General features: G+C 41.1%; 1 protein-coding gene across 49 annotated transcripts in view; it reads right to left on the bottom strand.

Annotated features, from left to right (window-relative positions):
* ptprsa (protein tyrosine phosphatase receptor type Sa) overlaps positions 1 to 17,800 on the bottom strand; it is a 224,388-nt gene that overhangs the window by 122,259 nt on the left and 84,329 nt on the right. For all 49 annotated transcript variants that reach the window (XM_048182139.1, XM_048182140.1, XM_048182155.1 and 46 more), the window contains one exon: positions 7,152 to 7,320. In XM_048182139.1, the coding sequence (XP_048038096.1) occupies positions 7,152 to 7,236 (85 nt within the window). In that variant the 5' untranslated portion in view covers positions 7,237 to 7,320. The remainder of the gene's footprint in view (positions 1 to 7,151; positions 7,321 to 17,800) is intronic.

A 17,800-nucleotide genomic window follows, 5' to 3' on the forward strand; every position in this document is an offset into this window, starting at 1 on the left:
AACTGATGGAGTGTGTAGCTTTCATTTCTTAAACAACCATGTAGGAAGACACATCATGGCCGTATTCCAGGATGACAATGTCAAGATTCATCAGGCTCAAATTATGAAAGAATGATTGGGAGGGACTCATTTTCACACATGACTCATGCATTGTCAACAGGTCTGCACGATTAATCCAAATTAAACCGCACGTGATTTGGCAAAGGCTGCGATTTATTCATGCGCAGCTTGTCAGTGAAGTACGGCTCTGTGATCAGTAGTAAATGGTCCATCTGAAAGCCAGAGGGCGCTCTTGCGCACATAACCATGATAACCACATCATTCCAGGAAATCCCAACGGGCATCATACTATTGCTGGAGCTGAATAAACAAGAAGATTGAAATGCTTTGATTGATTAATAAACACACGACTATGACAATATATGGTTTATCTGGGTATTTTCATGATAATAAAGTATATTTATAATGCAATGATAATCGACATGTATATAATAATATGTTGTGTGCCTTATTCTGTGTAAGAAGCCACATCACCTCACAGAAGGACGTTTTCAAACACTCAACTGACGTTATGAAGTGAGTTTGGAATAAAAACATGTTGTCTTTTGTTGGACAAGAGCTTCATAAATGCTTCTCATGTTTGGAAAGATGTTGTTTTTTCAAATGCACATAATAAGCGACTCGAAATCGCAGTGCTTTCAGATGGAGCAGCATTTACTACTGATCACAGAGCTGAATTTTAATAATCGCACAAAGCCATATCAGTATAACCATGATTTCATTGCGATTAATCATGCAGCCGTAATTGTCAATACAAGATCTTGAGCAAAAATTGATGCACCTCCTGATGGACATAAATGTTGTGATGTTATTTCCATCAAGAGGTGCATCAATTTTTGCTCAAGATCTTGTATTGACAATGCAAGAGGTGAGCACTCTGTAAAGTCTCCTCCAGCACATCCCAAAGACTTTCAATGAATTTAAGATCTGGATTTTCATGTGTGAAGATGATTCTTCATGCTTGCTCCCAACCATTCTTTCACAATTTGAGCCTGATGAATCTTGACATTGTCATCCTGGAATATGGTAGGGCCCTATGATTTCTGCGATCACGGAATCGCGGAATCCATTCATAAAAACGGAATTTACTCTATAATGCAGAATGTCACGGAATTTGTCAAATTTTTGATGAATGAATAAAAAGCAGGTCAGTGCACTTAAATTAAATCACGATATAGACTAGTGTCTGTGAATATTAAAATATGAATTATTTGAATATGAATCCTGCATGTTTGTGTGTCTCTGAAATGAATGCAATGGCGCAGAAGCGCAGTTTCATTTACCTCAAACACACACACGCAGTGTTTTCATCCTCTGTCGACTCATGAACGCGGAAAATTCATCTTCAAAAGTCACTTCATTTCATCAGCATTTTATCTTTTTATTTGAGAAAATCCATTGTCATACCATAAACACACAGTAACTCAAAGCTCTTGACAACCTGTCAAAATAAAAAAAGTTTGAACTTGACAGAAACATATTACTTCTGTACAGTAAAATTTAGATACGTTTCAATGTAATAATAATACTAACACTAATAGACTTATAATCATAATAATAATAAACTATTAAAACTATATTTTTAAGGAACAATCTCAGTTTTTCTTTCATGTTTTAATTATAACAGTAAAGCTCTGTTGTGCAGCACTATGTTTGACAAAAAAAGTTTAATTTCATGATTAAAAGAAATTCAATTAATGTTATCCGTTCATTTGATTGCCAGAAAAATTAAAATACGCAACAGAATTTCTGAAAAAAAAACAAAATATATAAAAAAAAATTTTTTTAATGAATACATTTGTTGTTTTTAGGAATTCTATTAATTAGACATTCTTTTTGATTATTAAAAATTAATTTAACCATTAAAATTGAGTCCAAAAAACTTTGAAACACTGACTTTGAAAAAATAAAACGGAATTCATAGGGCCCTAATATGGCCATGATGTGTCTTCCTACATGGTTGTTTAAGAAATGAAAAGCTACACACTCCATCAATTAGGGTTAGAAGAACATCTGTTGCCAGACATATAACACGCTAGAAACATAATAATCACTGCAGTAATGATCCAGTCATACACTCTTAATCATTTACCTATTTAAATCCAAACAGCAACTTTTGTTTTGTAGCCGTGCAGTGTATATATTGTGAGGATGGACACTGCGTGTGTGTGTGTGCACTCATAAGCTAATCATGTAAATGTAAAGCTGCTGGACTTTCTGCACACACACACACACACACACACACACACAACAAGCCCCCAGCTTTATTACCACAGGCCAGATTTATTCACAGCCCTTTTTTCTTTTTGATTAAAAACGTCTCCTCCACATGTTGATTTATGAGCACCAGGCGAGCGTGAGGGAGGCGGTAAGGATGACATCATGCAGTTGGCAACCTCTCGCAGAGGTGACATCTACTCGCTTTGTGTGTGAGTGTGTCTAAATAAAAGCCTGTGTGTGGCGCAGCTGTACGACCACAAGTCCACCTGCATGACGTGTGTGGGCCGCACCTTTAAAACAGGTGCTTGTAAGAACAAAAATGATTTATAAAGTCAATGCAAAACAGATCGCAACCCAATTTTTGCAATGCGTTTCAGAGTGAAATTAGATATTAACAAGAAAAAAAAGTAAAGAAATTGATTAATCAGTGTTGGAAACTTCACAAATTAGTTTCAAAGCTTCTCCAACACTGAAAACGACACAAGAACAACAACAAAATGTTGTGCTGTACGACAAACTGTCAAGACAGTAATTAGCGATCAGAGCCTGTGAGAGTACAGCAGATGACATCCCAGCCAATCAGACGGCGGCGTGCGGAGGGTTTCGGGGGCCGGGGGGTTTGAGGGGGGATGGAGTGATTAGAGCTCTGGGACGATGTGTGCTGCCTAGTAAACATCTGAATCACAGCGGTCTGCGCACAGACACGAGACACACGCGAGGAGCAATTCTGAAGGGGTGTCACGATTAAAAAACAGAGACTGACAGTGAGAGATTATATAGCCTACGGTCATAAAAAGAAAGGCAGGTTATTAAAACAAACGTCTCAACTGTTTCTCCCAGACTACACCGAGCAGAAACGGACAACAAACGGAGGCTAAAGAAGAGATCTCAACAACCGTGAACTGATTTGTACAAAATTTCAATATTAAAACGTAAATTAGAGATGCAAACGTCTGTAAATAAACAGGCTGTGTAAAAATAAACATAAAACCCAAAACACACGCTACAAAGTGCCTAAAAGCACTCGCTTCTAGCTCGGTCTTATGTGACGTTGCTTTCTGAAATGCATAATTATGAAGTCTTGCACTGGTTTTGCGAGTTTAATCTTAACCTCGAGATTAGCTGTTAACATGAGGTGAGAAATTATACAAGTACATGAATGTATAATATTAAAGGGTTAGTTCACCCAAAAATGAAAATGATGTCATTAATGACATGTCATTCCACACCCGTAAGAGCTCGGTTCATCTTCTGAGCACAGTTTAAGATATTTTAGATTTAGTCCGAGAGCTTTCTGTCCCTCCATTGAAAGTGTATGTACGGTAGACTGTCCATGTCCAGAAAGGTAATAAAAACATCATCAAAGTAGTCCATGTGACATCAGTGGGTTAGTTAGAAGTTTTTGAAGCATCGAAAATACATTTTGGTCCAAAAATAACAAAAACTACGACTTTATTCAGCATTGTCTTCTCTTCCGGAATCCTTTCCATTGAATTGATTCCACTGAATTGATTCCACTGAATTGATTCCACTGAATTGATTCCATTGAATTGATTCCATTGAACTAAATCCACTGAACTGATTCCATTGAATCCTTTCATCTGTCGGCGTTGGTAATGCACTTTTATGTCGCCGTGGTTGTTTTTGGCGATTAGGACATCCGCAACATTTTGAAGCATTGAAAATACATTTTGGTCCAAAAATAACAAAAACTACGACTTTATTCAGCATTGTATTCTCTTCCGGGTCTGTTGTCAATTCGGGTTCACGACTCCGCTTCTTCTTCTTTCCTGTTTTACGGTGGTTGGCATCCAGCTTGTAGGTGCATTACCGCCCCCTTCTGCTCCGGAGTGTGGTTCACGACTCCGCAGTGACGCTGCTGATGTGTTATCTGGTGCACCAGAGCTTCATTTACAGTCTGAGGGAGACACACACTGTATTCAAGCTATTCTACATTGTTTGTATTTTGGTATTGCTATATTTTTTTAAATGGTGCATAAGTGTGCATGTCGCGGATGTCCTAATCGCCAAAAACAACGACGTAAAAGTGCATTACCAACGCCGACAGATGAAAGGATTCAATGGAATCAATTCAATGGAATCAATTTAATAGAAAGGATTCCGGAAGAGAATACAATGCTGAATAAAGTCGTAGTTTTTGTTATTTTTGGACCAAAATGTATTTTCGATGCTTCAACAAATTCTAACTAACCCACTGATGTCACATGGACTACTTTGACGATGTTTTTAATACCTTTCTGGACATGGACAGTATACCGTACATACATTTTCAATGGAGGGACAGAAAGCTCTCGGACTAAATCTAAAATATCTTAAACTGTGTTCTGAAGATGAACGGAGGTCTTACGGGTTTGGAACGACATGAGGGTGAGTCATTAATGACATAATTTTCATTTTTGGGTGAACTAACCCTTTAAGTAAAGTTTGAGTTTAGTTGTAAATATAATATGTGAAAAATGCTTTACACAAGTATATGAATGCCAAATCAACTAGCAGGTTATTAGATGAACCATCTCGAATGTCTCGAATGTTTTACTTGTCCCAGTTTTGTTTATTGTTCTTTTAAACCAATCCATTTTGTTACGTCTAGCCATTTTTTTAACGCATATGAAGTACCCGCCTCCTTATAAACATGAACCTGAATCCAGAATAATCTTACCGGTCGATTAATCAACTAGACGTACAACTAGTGATAGTTTCGCTCACCCTCATTGCATACAGACGTGTTGCCTTCTTTTCTGGGCCGCCCTACAAAACCAACAAATAGGAGAACAGAACAATGTCGGGCACACAAAGATGTGGCGTATCTGACAGCGGCCCATTCTCACATTATCTCTCAGGCGGCGCTTGAATTACACCTATTTTAGGCTTGAAAGCAGCAGGGGGAGGCTTTACCTCCGCTTTCATCCCGCGCTCGCACTCGCCCCTCTTTACTTCACTTGACTCTTTGTTTTGTTTCCCTAATGCGTCTCTAAACCCATCTTAGGGGAGAAATGGTGCAGAACAAATCCTGACTTCGAGCCTTGGAAATTAAAAGACAGCACAGGCCCCGATCCGTCTGATGAAGAGATATAAACAGGAAAAGAGAGACGAAATAATCCGATAAACAGTGATCTCGCGCTTTACGTCTCTACGTGTACGGGGAGATCCTTAAACCCACCAGCGTTTCATTTTTTTTTTGTTGATTATGAAACAGCCTTGAAACTGTGAATACATGAAACTATACACTTTTAAAAAACTAGTCAGTGGGTCGCCTGAACAACTAGTCGATTAATTAGTTTTAAGGAAGTCCTATATAATTCGCTCGGTTTTGGGTTCAACAGACCTAAAAAAAAACAGCTTTTCTGACAAAAATCCAAATTTCTTGATCGACTAGAAGGTTATTGGACAGCTAGTTTACCAGTTGACCATTGTTACCCATCCATAATGTTAAAGGTGCAATATGTAAGAATTTTGCAGTAAAATATCCAAAACCTCTAGGCCAGTGTTATATATTTTGTTCACTTGAGTACTTACAATATCCCAAATGTTTCCAACTATTTGTAAATCGTGAAAAAATTGCAATTGTGAGGAGTCGCCTGTCAATTGCATCATACCCGCGTTACCCTCGGTTTCCGCTTTTATTTTGTAGAAACCATGGAAACACCAAAGACGCTTTAATATTTACATGTTTTAATAGACAAGGGAGCAACTGTTTTGATATATTTATAGACAGAAAACTAATATGTTGTTATATAACAGTAATACAGCATTTTCTCCATCATACAATAAGTTTTAAAATTAATTGCATGCCATTTAGCAACACAAGCCATCCAGGAAAAGCGGCAGCGGCGCCGGCGACTGTGTCATAATAAAAGTCACGCTGCTCGTGAGGCGTGTGTTGATCAATCGCTCCAGCTCCTCGTTCAGCTCCACAACACTCGCTCCTGCTCTGCTTCACACTACAGTAACGTTAATAATCACATCCATGAACATGATTTCTTCCTGAGTCCAATCCCTATTCTTTTGCACCGTCCGTTGAGGTGGAGATCACATGTCCCAAGATTCTGCGCTCAAACTTGGCGTCATCATTGAATAAGCCTTTAGCGACAGAAATCCCCAAGACTAGAAGCACACTTAATGCAACTATATGAATGCAAAAAAATAGCCAAAGTCAACTAGTTGCCCAATGTGACCCATCTCTTGAGTTTAGCTTTAACCTTGAAAATTGTCACAAACATAAGGCAAGAAACATACTTCCTATGCAAGTAAACATATGAAAAAAGCCACATTTCTTTATCGACTTACAGGTAATGGGAAGACTAGTTAAAAGAAGGCTACCTTGAAATTCGTTGTATACATAAGGCCAGAAACATACTTTACGCAAGTAAATAAATGCAAAAAATAGCCAAATTTCTCAATTGACTAGCAGGTTATTAGCCAACTAGTTGACCATCGTGAACCCTCCATAATGTTCAGTAAAGCTTGAATTTAGTCATAAACATAATGCAAGAAAAATGCTTTACAAAAGTATTTGAATGCAAAAAATCTCCTAATTAATCAGCAGATTATTGGATGTTATGAACCATCCCTCATGTTAAGGCTTGAGTTTACGGCCTGCAATGGTACTACGTCGTGGTCAACCCAAAAAGGGCCGCCCTCAACCACTAGATCTGCCAATAGTGGGCCTGCAAAGGTACTGCGCTGATGTCGACCCTTAACCAATTACTCATGAAGTCTTGACATTTGCATGACACTAACACTTAATTCTTGGTGGGGGGAAAAAAAGAGCAAAATGATAATACTTATAGACTTTTAAGACACTCGCGATTTCAACTTGACTTTTAAGAGTTTCATCTTAGTTTGCTTACATAAGGCCAAGGAGCCGGTGAGCAGCGGAGACAGCAGCAGGGCGCTCAGGGAGAGCAGGATGGGCAGGTGGCCGGCTGGCATCATGTTGCAGATGACCTTTGACCTGGCTGGAGAGCCGCGGCCCCACAGGCTGGAGACGAGGGGTCGGCACACTGGACGTTTGGCACTCTGGAGGAGACAAAACAGAAGAATCCTGATGAGTAATGGCGTTCACTGACAGGCGCAATAAACACCAGTATGTTAACATAGTTTCACCAGCCAACCATCAAGTGCATTCACACGCTTTACCAGAACGTCGACTTTGAGCCTGTTCACAGACTCCCAATTGCAGTTTTACACAACTCATAATTAGTCAGGCCTTATCGCTGGATCTCGTCATTATTTACTTATCCGCCCATCTTGTAATTACCAAGACACTCATCAATATTTCAGACGGCGTCTCTTTGTTTTAGCCAAATTGCGATTAATCCCCCCGTCACCACTCTTTGCCTCGGGAGTCGACTTGCGGGTTGCTGTGTTTCTCACACAGGCGGGGCGGAAACCCGGCGAACGTGCTTGTACACCATTTAATTAAAGATGGCAAGAACATCAGATGGCAAGATGGCAAGAGACGCGCGAACACGTGTAGTTGCTTTCGGAAGCGCTCGCTCACATCGAGAATGAAAGAGATGTTGACATGAATCACTGAGACTCTAAAGAGTGAGTGTGTCTTCTGCAGACGAACCTCCAGGCCTCTGTGACTCAATAAGGGTGTTCAAACAAGTCCAAGCTGGCACCTTTTTTAATTTGTACCCTCGGGATCTGGTGGAGGACCAACAGTGGAAGTCGAGGAACTACTAAACGAACTGACAAATGGCCAATATTATATAAATATATCAGAAATAAAGCACCACAACCACTAAATGCTATATGCAAATTCATTTTAAATAATAAAATAATAAATAATAATTTGAAAAATCTTTTAAAAATGATTTTAAAAGATTAAATGAAGTGAATTTTAAATGATGGCAAACATAATTTAACTGTGAAAAATGAGCATGTATACTAAAATATCCAATATTGGACAGTATGGATAAATAATAAAATGTAATAATAATTATAATAATAATAATAATATGATCAAAGACATGGTACTGACACATTGTGCATTAATAAAAATAAATAATATTTTTATAACATTGCATAAAATATTATATAGCTACAAAATAAACATAAATGTCTAAATAAATTAGACATAAAACACAAAAAACACTAAATGCTCCATGCATCATAACATTATAATGTACAATATGCAAAAACAATTATCGTTAGAATTTAAAATAATGAGTTAGGAAAGGGTCATTTAAAATGTAAAAAATTAACAAGCATAATTAAATAAACAATTTTGATCAGTATGGACAGATAAACAAAACAAATAATGACATAATAAAAATAATAAATCATCCAAAAACCAATATGATACAGACACAATGTGCATTCCTAATAAAAATAAATATTAACAAATTTTCTTATAATATGGTATAAAATACTATTATAATAAAACGGTTTTGAAATATTATTATAATAGTTTTGTAAACAATATATTTAAAGTAAGAAATATTTATAATAACTGTAAATGTAATAGGATTTCCAAAAAATAAAGAGACGTCCCAAACATTACTTCATTACAGAAAAAAACTTTGTAACGCTTCATCAACACCAAAAACCAAACTGTCAAATGTCCCCAAAAAGCCAAGATCTTGACATAACGCACTGCAACAGGACTCTCTTGTTCTTCTCCCCAGAGGGCACGTGAGACACTTCAAACTTTAATAATAAGTCCTTTGTGTCTTCAACACAATAACACAGTCATCACATGCACACGCCGTGTCAGTCTGCACCGCTAGTTGTGCAGCGTGTTACGTTTCCAGAAAGCCTGGAAGTCATAATGCGCGAGTGAGGACCTAGTGACAGCTGGCTTGTCAGCTTGGGGTTTCCTGTCAACCTGCATGGCGACATTTGAAATTCCGCCCCACATAAACAATTGAAAGAGTCAGTCGAGGGATTCGACTCTGGAGCGCCACAACCAGAGGGCCAAAGCGGGCACGGCATACCCAGACAAAGAGGTGGAATATGTCCACGCTGATTTACGACGCTCCCCTACGCTGGCCGCCCAAGTTCGAATCCTAAAGTAGCTCCCATTCACCATGTCTGGAATGTGAAGTTTCACTGCAACAAGACATTAAGGGTGTTTTCACACCTGTAGATCGATTGCATTGTTCCGAAACAGGGACTAAATTTGTTACAATGTTGCATTTTCTTCTTGGTTCGGTTTGCTTTCACAGGGCGATATTTCTAAGCAAACTAAAATGTGTTTATGCAAGTCACATGCATGTACATCTGTCCCCTTATTGGTCAGAGTTTTCTCAGTGTCATCCATTAAAATGATTGACAAGTTCGTGTGTCGAGACATGCAAACACTACACAAATGTAGCCGTCATTATCGCTGTTCAATTATATTCATATTAATTCAAGCGCGCTCTCTCTGTTTCACTCAGTGCTGTCTAGAAGTGTTGAGATGCACTGAAACACTATATGAATGTTATAATGCAGCAAGAGCGGGAATCAAGGCTTCGTCATGCAGACTTGCACGGATAAGCGCGATTACACAACATTTTAAGATGATGAGGTGTTCTTTGGTTTTTAGCTGCAGTAATTAATGTGCTCACTCACAGAATCGAACACTGCTGCATTTTATATAACCCATTTCCCAATATAAAATATGATATCGTTTGGTCCGTTGGGTCCGGATTTATTTCACACCACAAGCAAACTGCTCCAGAGTTTGTTTGCAATCAGGCTGAGACCACCTCGTTCAGGCAGTCTCGGAGTGATTTGAGTTTTGGTGCGGGTCCAAGTGCGATTACCGTGTTCACATATGCCTTAACGAACCGAGCCAAGGGAGAAAACGCACCAGGTTCCAAAACAAACACTCAGGTATGAAAGCACCCTAAAAAGAAATAGTGGACCCCACCATATTCAGCCCATGATAAAGCAACCTTGTTTGCAATTCCTAATAAATGCGACCCTAGTTTTGGTTGCAACTGTTATTAACAACAGAATATATGCACTCCTCGAACTGAATGCTCTCAATTCATTGGCTAGCCCTCAAAGGCTGGGAAAAGAGGCGCATTTCAACTGCACCATCATGTAATATGCACAAGGACCTGTGTGTATGAATAATTGAGCTGTACGGAGAGGCGAATGTTATGGACTTGTTGGGGAATGACACTACATGCACAGCAACACTATAAACTTTTGCAACACTCCATTGGGTTTTGGCATACATTCGCTAACAAAACGGGAATGTGTTGCACGCATCAGATCCGAGTCACACTCGGTATGAACTTCTTTGGTGCAAAACTCTACACCTCCATATTTTAAACATGCAAACAACCCAGGATTTTATAAACATGCCATTATGAGCCAAGAAGATGCAGTGCCTGAAGATAACAGAGTCAGTCGAGCGCCTCTCGAGACATGCATTTATGCCCCCCCAGGTCCTATATCTTCACTTCTATCTCCGCTACCTCCGGCCAATGCCAATATGCTGTATGATTGTGTGTTTTCTGTTTAATGGAGAGCACAAGCAGTCAGATGTAATCAGGGCTGCGCTCATGACTGGCTGGCTTCCTAATCCTGCACGTTTCCATGCATTATTAATGCTAGCATGTTGGATTCAACACTGAAACGGGGAGATACGAGAAAAGAGAGAGAGAAAGATTGAAAGATCTGGCATTTGAAGCTATCAAACTGCCCTGCAGTTGCAGAAATAATAGGCATGTTAAAATGCAGTAAGCCGCAATCTACATTCTAGCACACCAATATCAAATCTTCTAAATGAACGTCGAAAGAGTCGTAAACACTTGGACCGTCCAAATACAACCCGTAGCTGTGGAGGGTTCACGCCGCATTAAATGCGTTCGCATTAACGTGAATGATGATTATGAAATCCGCAGTGCTGTTTATCCTCCCGGGAAATGCAGACAGAGAGACAGCGTTTATGTGCATGTACATGAAGTAGTACGTCCTGAATTTTGCAGATTGATGCAAGAATGCAAAAATCTAGTAGCAGGGAACGTCGACGGAGAAACCATCGTGCAGACGCTTGGAAAAGAAACAGATGCAGCTGTGTAACGACTGGAAGGACGATAGTGCATGTATGTGTGATTTTTAAAGCTGGATAATCAAAAGGAGAAAGCCAGATTGGAGTCCCCAGTGAGTCTGTGTGAGGGAAATGGAGGGAAGAAACCATGGCGAACGTCCAATTAAAACTCCCAATTAAGCGCCCCAGAGAGCGTTCCTCAATATAGAGATCAAACCACTGATAGCGGCGCAATCGGGCGTGCTTGCAAAGACATCGAGCTACAATTTGTCTGTAATGTTCCTGTAACCTCTTTAGTCACCTTTGACTCAAAAGGAACAAGATAGCATCAACGACACTATCCGCAAATTTTGAAACCAACTAATGCTGTTAGCATGCCTACAAAGGAAGATATATTTTACAAAGTTAACGTCCACATTAGCATAGAAGTGCATGCATTTGAAGCTACCAAATGCTAATTAGACTTCTACATTGACTAAAGAACCCTGCTGCACTACAGCTTCTCTGCAATTCTAAGTCATCTTTGACTCAAAAGGAACAACAGGGCATCCTCAAGCATTCAAAGCCAATGAATGTTAGTATGCCCACAAAGAAAGATTTATTTAAAAAAGGTTAGCATGATGGGCAATTAACACTCTACGCATGCATTCAAAGCGAACAAATGCTAATTACACTTCTACATTTGCTAAAGAACCCAAGTGAAATGATGTAAGCTATGATCATTTCGCACAATCCAGCCACCAAAAGAAAGTGGAAGGGAACACAGGTTCTGATTTTTCACTAATAAAATGGGCTGGCTGATTATACACACTAAAAACGTGATGGTTTCAAACCAGATTCAAGACAAAAGACCTCAGAGGGGTCTCATAAAACAATGCCGTGGCCATTTCTATTTACGAGCGAATGTAATATCCCTTAAAGAGTCCCTTGTAATGGCGCCGTTCCCTCCGTATGCTACAGGCACTGTGTTAAACAGAGGCCCTTCTGAATGGCTCTTGATTCTATCCAATTATCAAGGACACACACTCCTCCTGCGGTCACACACACTTATGTGTCTGTCCGCAGCAGTAAAGTGAGAGTTTGAGCGCACACACATCTGGCTTTCATGTCAGCGCCAGATTTGACTGTGTAGTCCAGGTGGCTTGGGTTTGTGTGTGTCTCTCTTTGGTGTCCAAGCTGCCATTTTGAATAGCACACAAAGAAAGGCCAACGTCCGTCCATGTGGCAAAACAAAAAACACAATCAAATTCAGCCAGAGTTGCTTTCACAATTCCACCACCATTTTCTCTTCAGTTCCGATCGAATAGTTGACATTTAAAGTAAGTATATCATTTCTTATTTCTTTTGATTTATGGGTTAAATTTGACTTGTGAAAAGAATAAATAGGACATGTTCTTGACAGATTTTGTGAGATTCCTCCTAAAGCCTCGCCATACACAGTGCCAATGTTGAGTAATCGTGTGCATTTGCATGTATTTGTGGGAGAATTATGTAAATATGTTTTGCCAGTTCTATCCTCTCTCTAATGCTCCAGACAGATGCATAACAATCACAGCATTATCAGGTGATTGCCTCTCATTTCAAGGCACACACCTGCTATTGCCATCATGGCTGCAATCCACAGAGACTCAGAGAAGACAGCAATGTCTTCTGTGACCAAAGCCTCCTGCCTTTGTGTTTGTTTACAGTGGCAGCGAGATGATCTACGGCTTTTCCCTGCGCTGCAGATGTGCCGTGGAGCCGAGATGAAATGTTTGATGAAAAATAACACACGCAGGAGTCGCACTGTCTCTGCTTAAGATGCAGAACAGTGGCGGGGTAAAAAAAAAAAGGAGGTAAGAGAACCAGGCAGGGGCTTTTGCCAAGAAAACGTCTTTCTCCTATATCCTCTCCAAACAGCCGTTACATAATTCTCGAGTCTTGAGTACAAGCAGAACGGAGGGAGTGTATGTGCATGCATCAGAACAAAGTGAGTGGTGCTTCATGCTGATATGTCATTCTGAGAAAACCAGGTGGCACGTTTGACCTTTTGCGCTTTCAGGGAGATAAATCCAAGAGTCCTTTCACTTCTGTGAGAGGAACAGACATGCTGCAATGCAGACAAACAAGGCATCGCGTGAAGTCAAAGCTTTGTGGAACTTAGTTCATATTTCTTAGCTTTAACGCTAATGCTAACTCCTAAACAGGGATAAAGTAAACCTTTAGAAGACATTCACATTTAAAATTGAGAGTCATGTGCATAGTTTTGTCCAATAAAATACTCTCTATAATGACAATGTTTCTTTACTCCACTACTACTTGCAACCGACTAGATATAGCAAGTAGCAAATAATGTTTCTTGGTTGTAATGAACTAAAATGGCAAATCTTCAATTTGTCCTGCCCAAACTGAGGAAATATGTCAACATAGCACTTTCAGAGTCCTTAATGTTTGCAAAAACGTTGGTTAGCCTATCAGCATCACCCTCAAATTTCCTGATCGGTGAACTGATTTGTAAAGACAAGCCATGTTAAACAGTAGAATATTTTTAATTTTCAGTGTAGGACATATTGTCTAAAAGACATGTCATTGAGTCTTTGACATGCTCAACTGTACCTTTCAGAAAAGGCAATTTAATTACAAACCCGGCCTGGCTGTGATCTGCATTAGTCCTTGAAAGAATGACGTTACGTTTTGGACCCTCGCCAAGCCATCTACATGCAATTCTTGCCCTTTAAGACTCAAGTAAGAGCTTTTCAAGGGCCAACCTAGAGGCGGAAATATCGGCACGTATTCATATTCTGGACCCCAGTAAGGAAAAAAAATTACATTAAGCACAGGTGCTCACTGGAAATTGGAATACTTTTCTTAGACGGGTAAATAGCAGCTACGCATAGATGCTACGGGATTGCAGTATGGAATCATTCAAATCAGTGTAAATAAATTGTTATTTGGGAACCTGGCAACCTATGATTTGGCAGCTGCTCTGGAGGATGGGATGGTTCCTTTCAAAGGTGGACAATTAGGCTGCCACTCACCGTTATTGAAGGCAAAGCCCGAGGAGGGGTGGATGGGCTGCATTAGCATTCCAGCACTGTGCATCTATTTAGGCTAGGTGTAACCACACTGCCGCAGGCAGGATGTTTTATGCTGCGGACAACATCCTGCTCTCATGGTAGGAACCATTAAATCTCAACATGAATTCAAGCTCCTGTCTTGCATTGATGGTGGGATTCAGTGCTTCCTGGTATTTGGGCACTAAACTGAACAACACAGGTAGTTTTGTTGTGTGTAAATGCAAGGCTAGCACCAGAATAGCAAACCTGCTCTGTGTTGAGAGGTTGTTGGGTTTGCATTTGCACAAATGGCACCTGAACTACAGAAGTGGAGCTGTTCAGATTAAGAGCTCTTTCCTGAAGGACGCCAGCGCCCCCTTAGTGCCATTAACTGAAATAACTTCATTGTGCTAATTAACAACCCAGGGGTCAATTCATCACCTTGTTTATACATGCTCCACTCGACGGGGCCTGCTCCGAATTGGCGAGGAGTGGCACGCTAATGGTGGCCGTGGCAACAAATGGGGAATTCAGCTATTTTCACCCCTTTACTCACCATAATAAAACCATTTTGCTCAAGCATGTTGACTCCTCACCACTGTAATTACATGACAGCACTGTGGTGAGTGGGTGCAGGAGTGTATAATCACATTATGACCGCGACTGGAGCCTCGGGAGAAAATGCACCGAGGCAGACGCGAATGTGTGCAAGTGAGGTAAGTGTCCCTGGGTTCATGACTGGGCTGAGTAGATGCGGTTCCCTCCCCTCAGCCTGCTGAACCGAGAGAACGCGAGCAAGAGAGAGATGTGTTGAAGACAGAAAACAGATGGCCAGGTTTGGGTTTGTGTCTCCTGTCTGTCACCTTCCTCCAGCTCAGCTTGTCAATAACAACTGGCCACTTTTTACAGCCATTATAAAAGCTGTGAGGAGGAAGGGCAAACAGAGTCCCGGGAGCTCTACCACAGGCCCGCTTTCCCATGTTGCTAATCTCGCTGACTGGGCTTCTGAGCTGCACAAGGGAGGGATTGTAGAACAGGATCAGGGGTCAGAGGTCAGGTGACCCCACATACTCACTGGGGCAGCACTAGGAATGGGGTAGAGGGGTAGTTATCCTCAACTTGGGCAGCCTGAGATTCTGATGTGTCCCTGAGCGAGCCATTGAGGAAACAGAGACTACGCTGTCTGCATATGAAAGTACCACTCATAAACAGGCAGAGAAACACTAGGTGATTGTTGGAGTTCAACCTTACAAAATGACCATGAAGGACATGCAATGTTCTTTTAGCGCCGACACTGAGTTGAATCAGAAACGTCTCAACCAATGCCCAACAAATCCTTCCCTTGCCACCAAAAAAGTTACCTCTTCAGACCACTGAAGATCTGCAGGAGGGATCAAAGGTGAGAGGTCAAGCAGCTGGTAAAAGCCATTTTTAAACCAGGCAGCATTCCTGCACTCGCCGTTAGGAACCATACTTGCTGGGATGGCTGGGATTAGTATTGAAAGGCTATCAAAACAAATGTATTCAACCACTACGCTTGCACACAATAACTAACATCGGCATTAAAAGATGCCAGCATTGCGTGCCATGAACAACCCCGTTAGGCACCTCTTTCATGTCAGGCAACTGGCCTTTTTTAACACCATATCAGGCGTTAAGTCAGCGCTGCATGGTGTGAGGTGTACTCGGCATAAGCGCAAGAGGCGCCTGCGTTTCTTTATCTCTAAAGAGATCTGACAGGCCCTCTGAGCTGCGAGACAGTACCTCTCACTAGAGTTCGACTCAGTCGTGGTGCATCAGCTGCCCTGCGGCCTCCAGCTCGTCCAGAGGGTCCGAGCGGTCAAAGAAATGACAAACGTTCACAGAATGAACAGGTAAGAGGATGACAGAGCTTCACCGGGAGCCTCGCTCTGTCCTCTCACAGAACCCCTCCATCAACAATGCTCAATTGACCTGCATTCATGGAACAACGGACCTAAATGAGGGAGGGAAAACGAGATGAGTAAATCTTTACTTGCTCTGGGAAGGACAGAGAATGAGAGAGAACACAATCAGGTCAATCCAATGAATCGATAACAGTGATAGGTTGACTGGGAGGAGGGAATTGACAGAGGGACATTTTCCCGCAAGCAAGTCGAGCTGATTACACAACAATCAATTTTTCATTACTGTAACAATTGGCAGTGCTGACCGAAAACGTGAAATTGTGGGAAAGCTAATCCAATACTATAGGTTCGATGACTTGTTAGAGATCCTACTATTAGCCAAGGTACACTAAAGCTCTCATGGGATCTACAATCAGATGCGGACAAATAGACTAATTCTTATCTTAGATACAGCTACTTTATTTTCAAACCTAATATCGATACTTTGGGTAAGTGTTTCTTTGTGTGTACAAGGAAGCAGAGAGCTTTTCTGTTCACTACTGTCTAGGAAGCCCTCCTTCTCCTTCACACCGCCCATGTCTCGTTAGTACCTGCTGAGCGAGAACGGGAATGTGTGGGCCGACTTAATCAAAATCACTCGCAAGGAATTTGAATACTTTAAATTAAGAAGCTGTGACGCTCTTTTCTCCCGGTCTCTCCGGTCCAGCCACCTGGTGCGGCGCGTCTGCTGATTACAGAGAAACGGGTAGGAGGAGGTGCCGAAGAAGAGCTGAACACATCAAGTGTTGAGCCTCCAACTGTGCTAGGAAGGAATGAAATGAAAAAGGAAAACACAACCTCACGTTGCCTTTATTTTTCGTCTTTATTTTGGCAACCGCCACATGCTAGCTCTCAAAGCAATGACTTCCTCCGAAGGGGAAGGTTATGTTCGAGGGGCACACTATTTTGTTATTGCCATTCCCATCATCTATTCCTCTGAGGGAAACTGAACCTTCGTGCACCTGATATCTGAGCTCTAGACCCTCAAGTGCACTCTGGAACAACAGCTAAGGGTGGTTATGTGGCATCATTTAGGGAGATGCTTGAATGTAGGCAGATTGTTAAGCCAGGATGAAGCTGTCAGCAGATAAGTGTGTTTGCTTGCTAAATATGTGATGCTAGTCCTTCATTCCATCTGTTTGGTAATGAAGAGGGGGGAGAAAGTACTTCGAAAAATGAAGAGGGTGGGAGAGAGCAAAAGAAACAGGTTTTGGAAAACCTAGTAAAAAAAACCTGAAGGCTGTCATTCCAGTACAGCCCAAGCTGTTCGGCTGTCGTCAGGCGTGCCCAGCAAGATGCAGCCTGCTCCATATGGCTTGCTCGGATCTGCCATCTCAAGGGAAGAACTGCCTGCCTGCCTGCGTTTTTGGAAGAACGAGAGAATGTGTGATTGTGTTTCACTATGAAATGCTCATGTTTATGCAGAATATCAAGCCGGGTATCGTTACTGCTGTCCAGTTCTGTCTAAAATAGCAGCAGACGTCTTTTCCAAAATGCATTTTCTTGGCAAACCTCTGCTTTGTTGAGTTTCCAGAGAGCTTTAG

This window comes from Megalobrama amblycephala, linkage group LG2, assembly GCF_018812025.1.
Source record: "Megalobrama amblycephala isolate DHTTF-2021 linkage group LG2, ASM1881202v1, whole genome shotgun sequence".
Lineage (NCBI taxonomy): Eukaryota > Metazoa > Chordata > Actinopteri > Cypriniformes > Xenocyprididae > Megalobrama > Megalobrama amblycephala.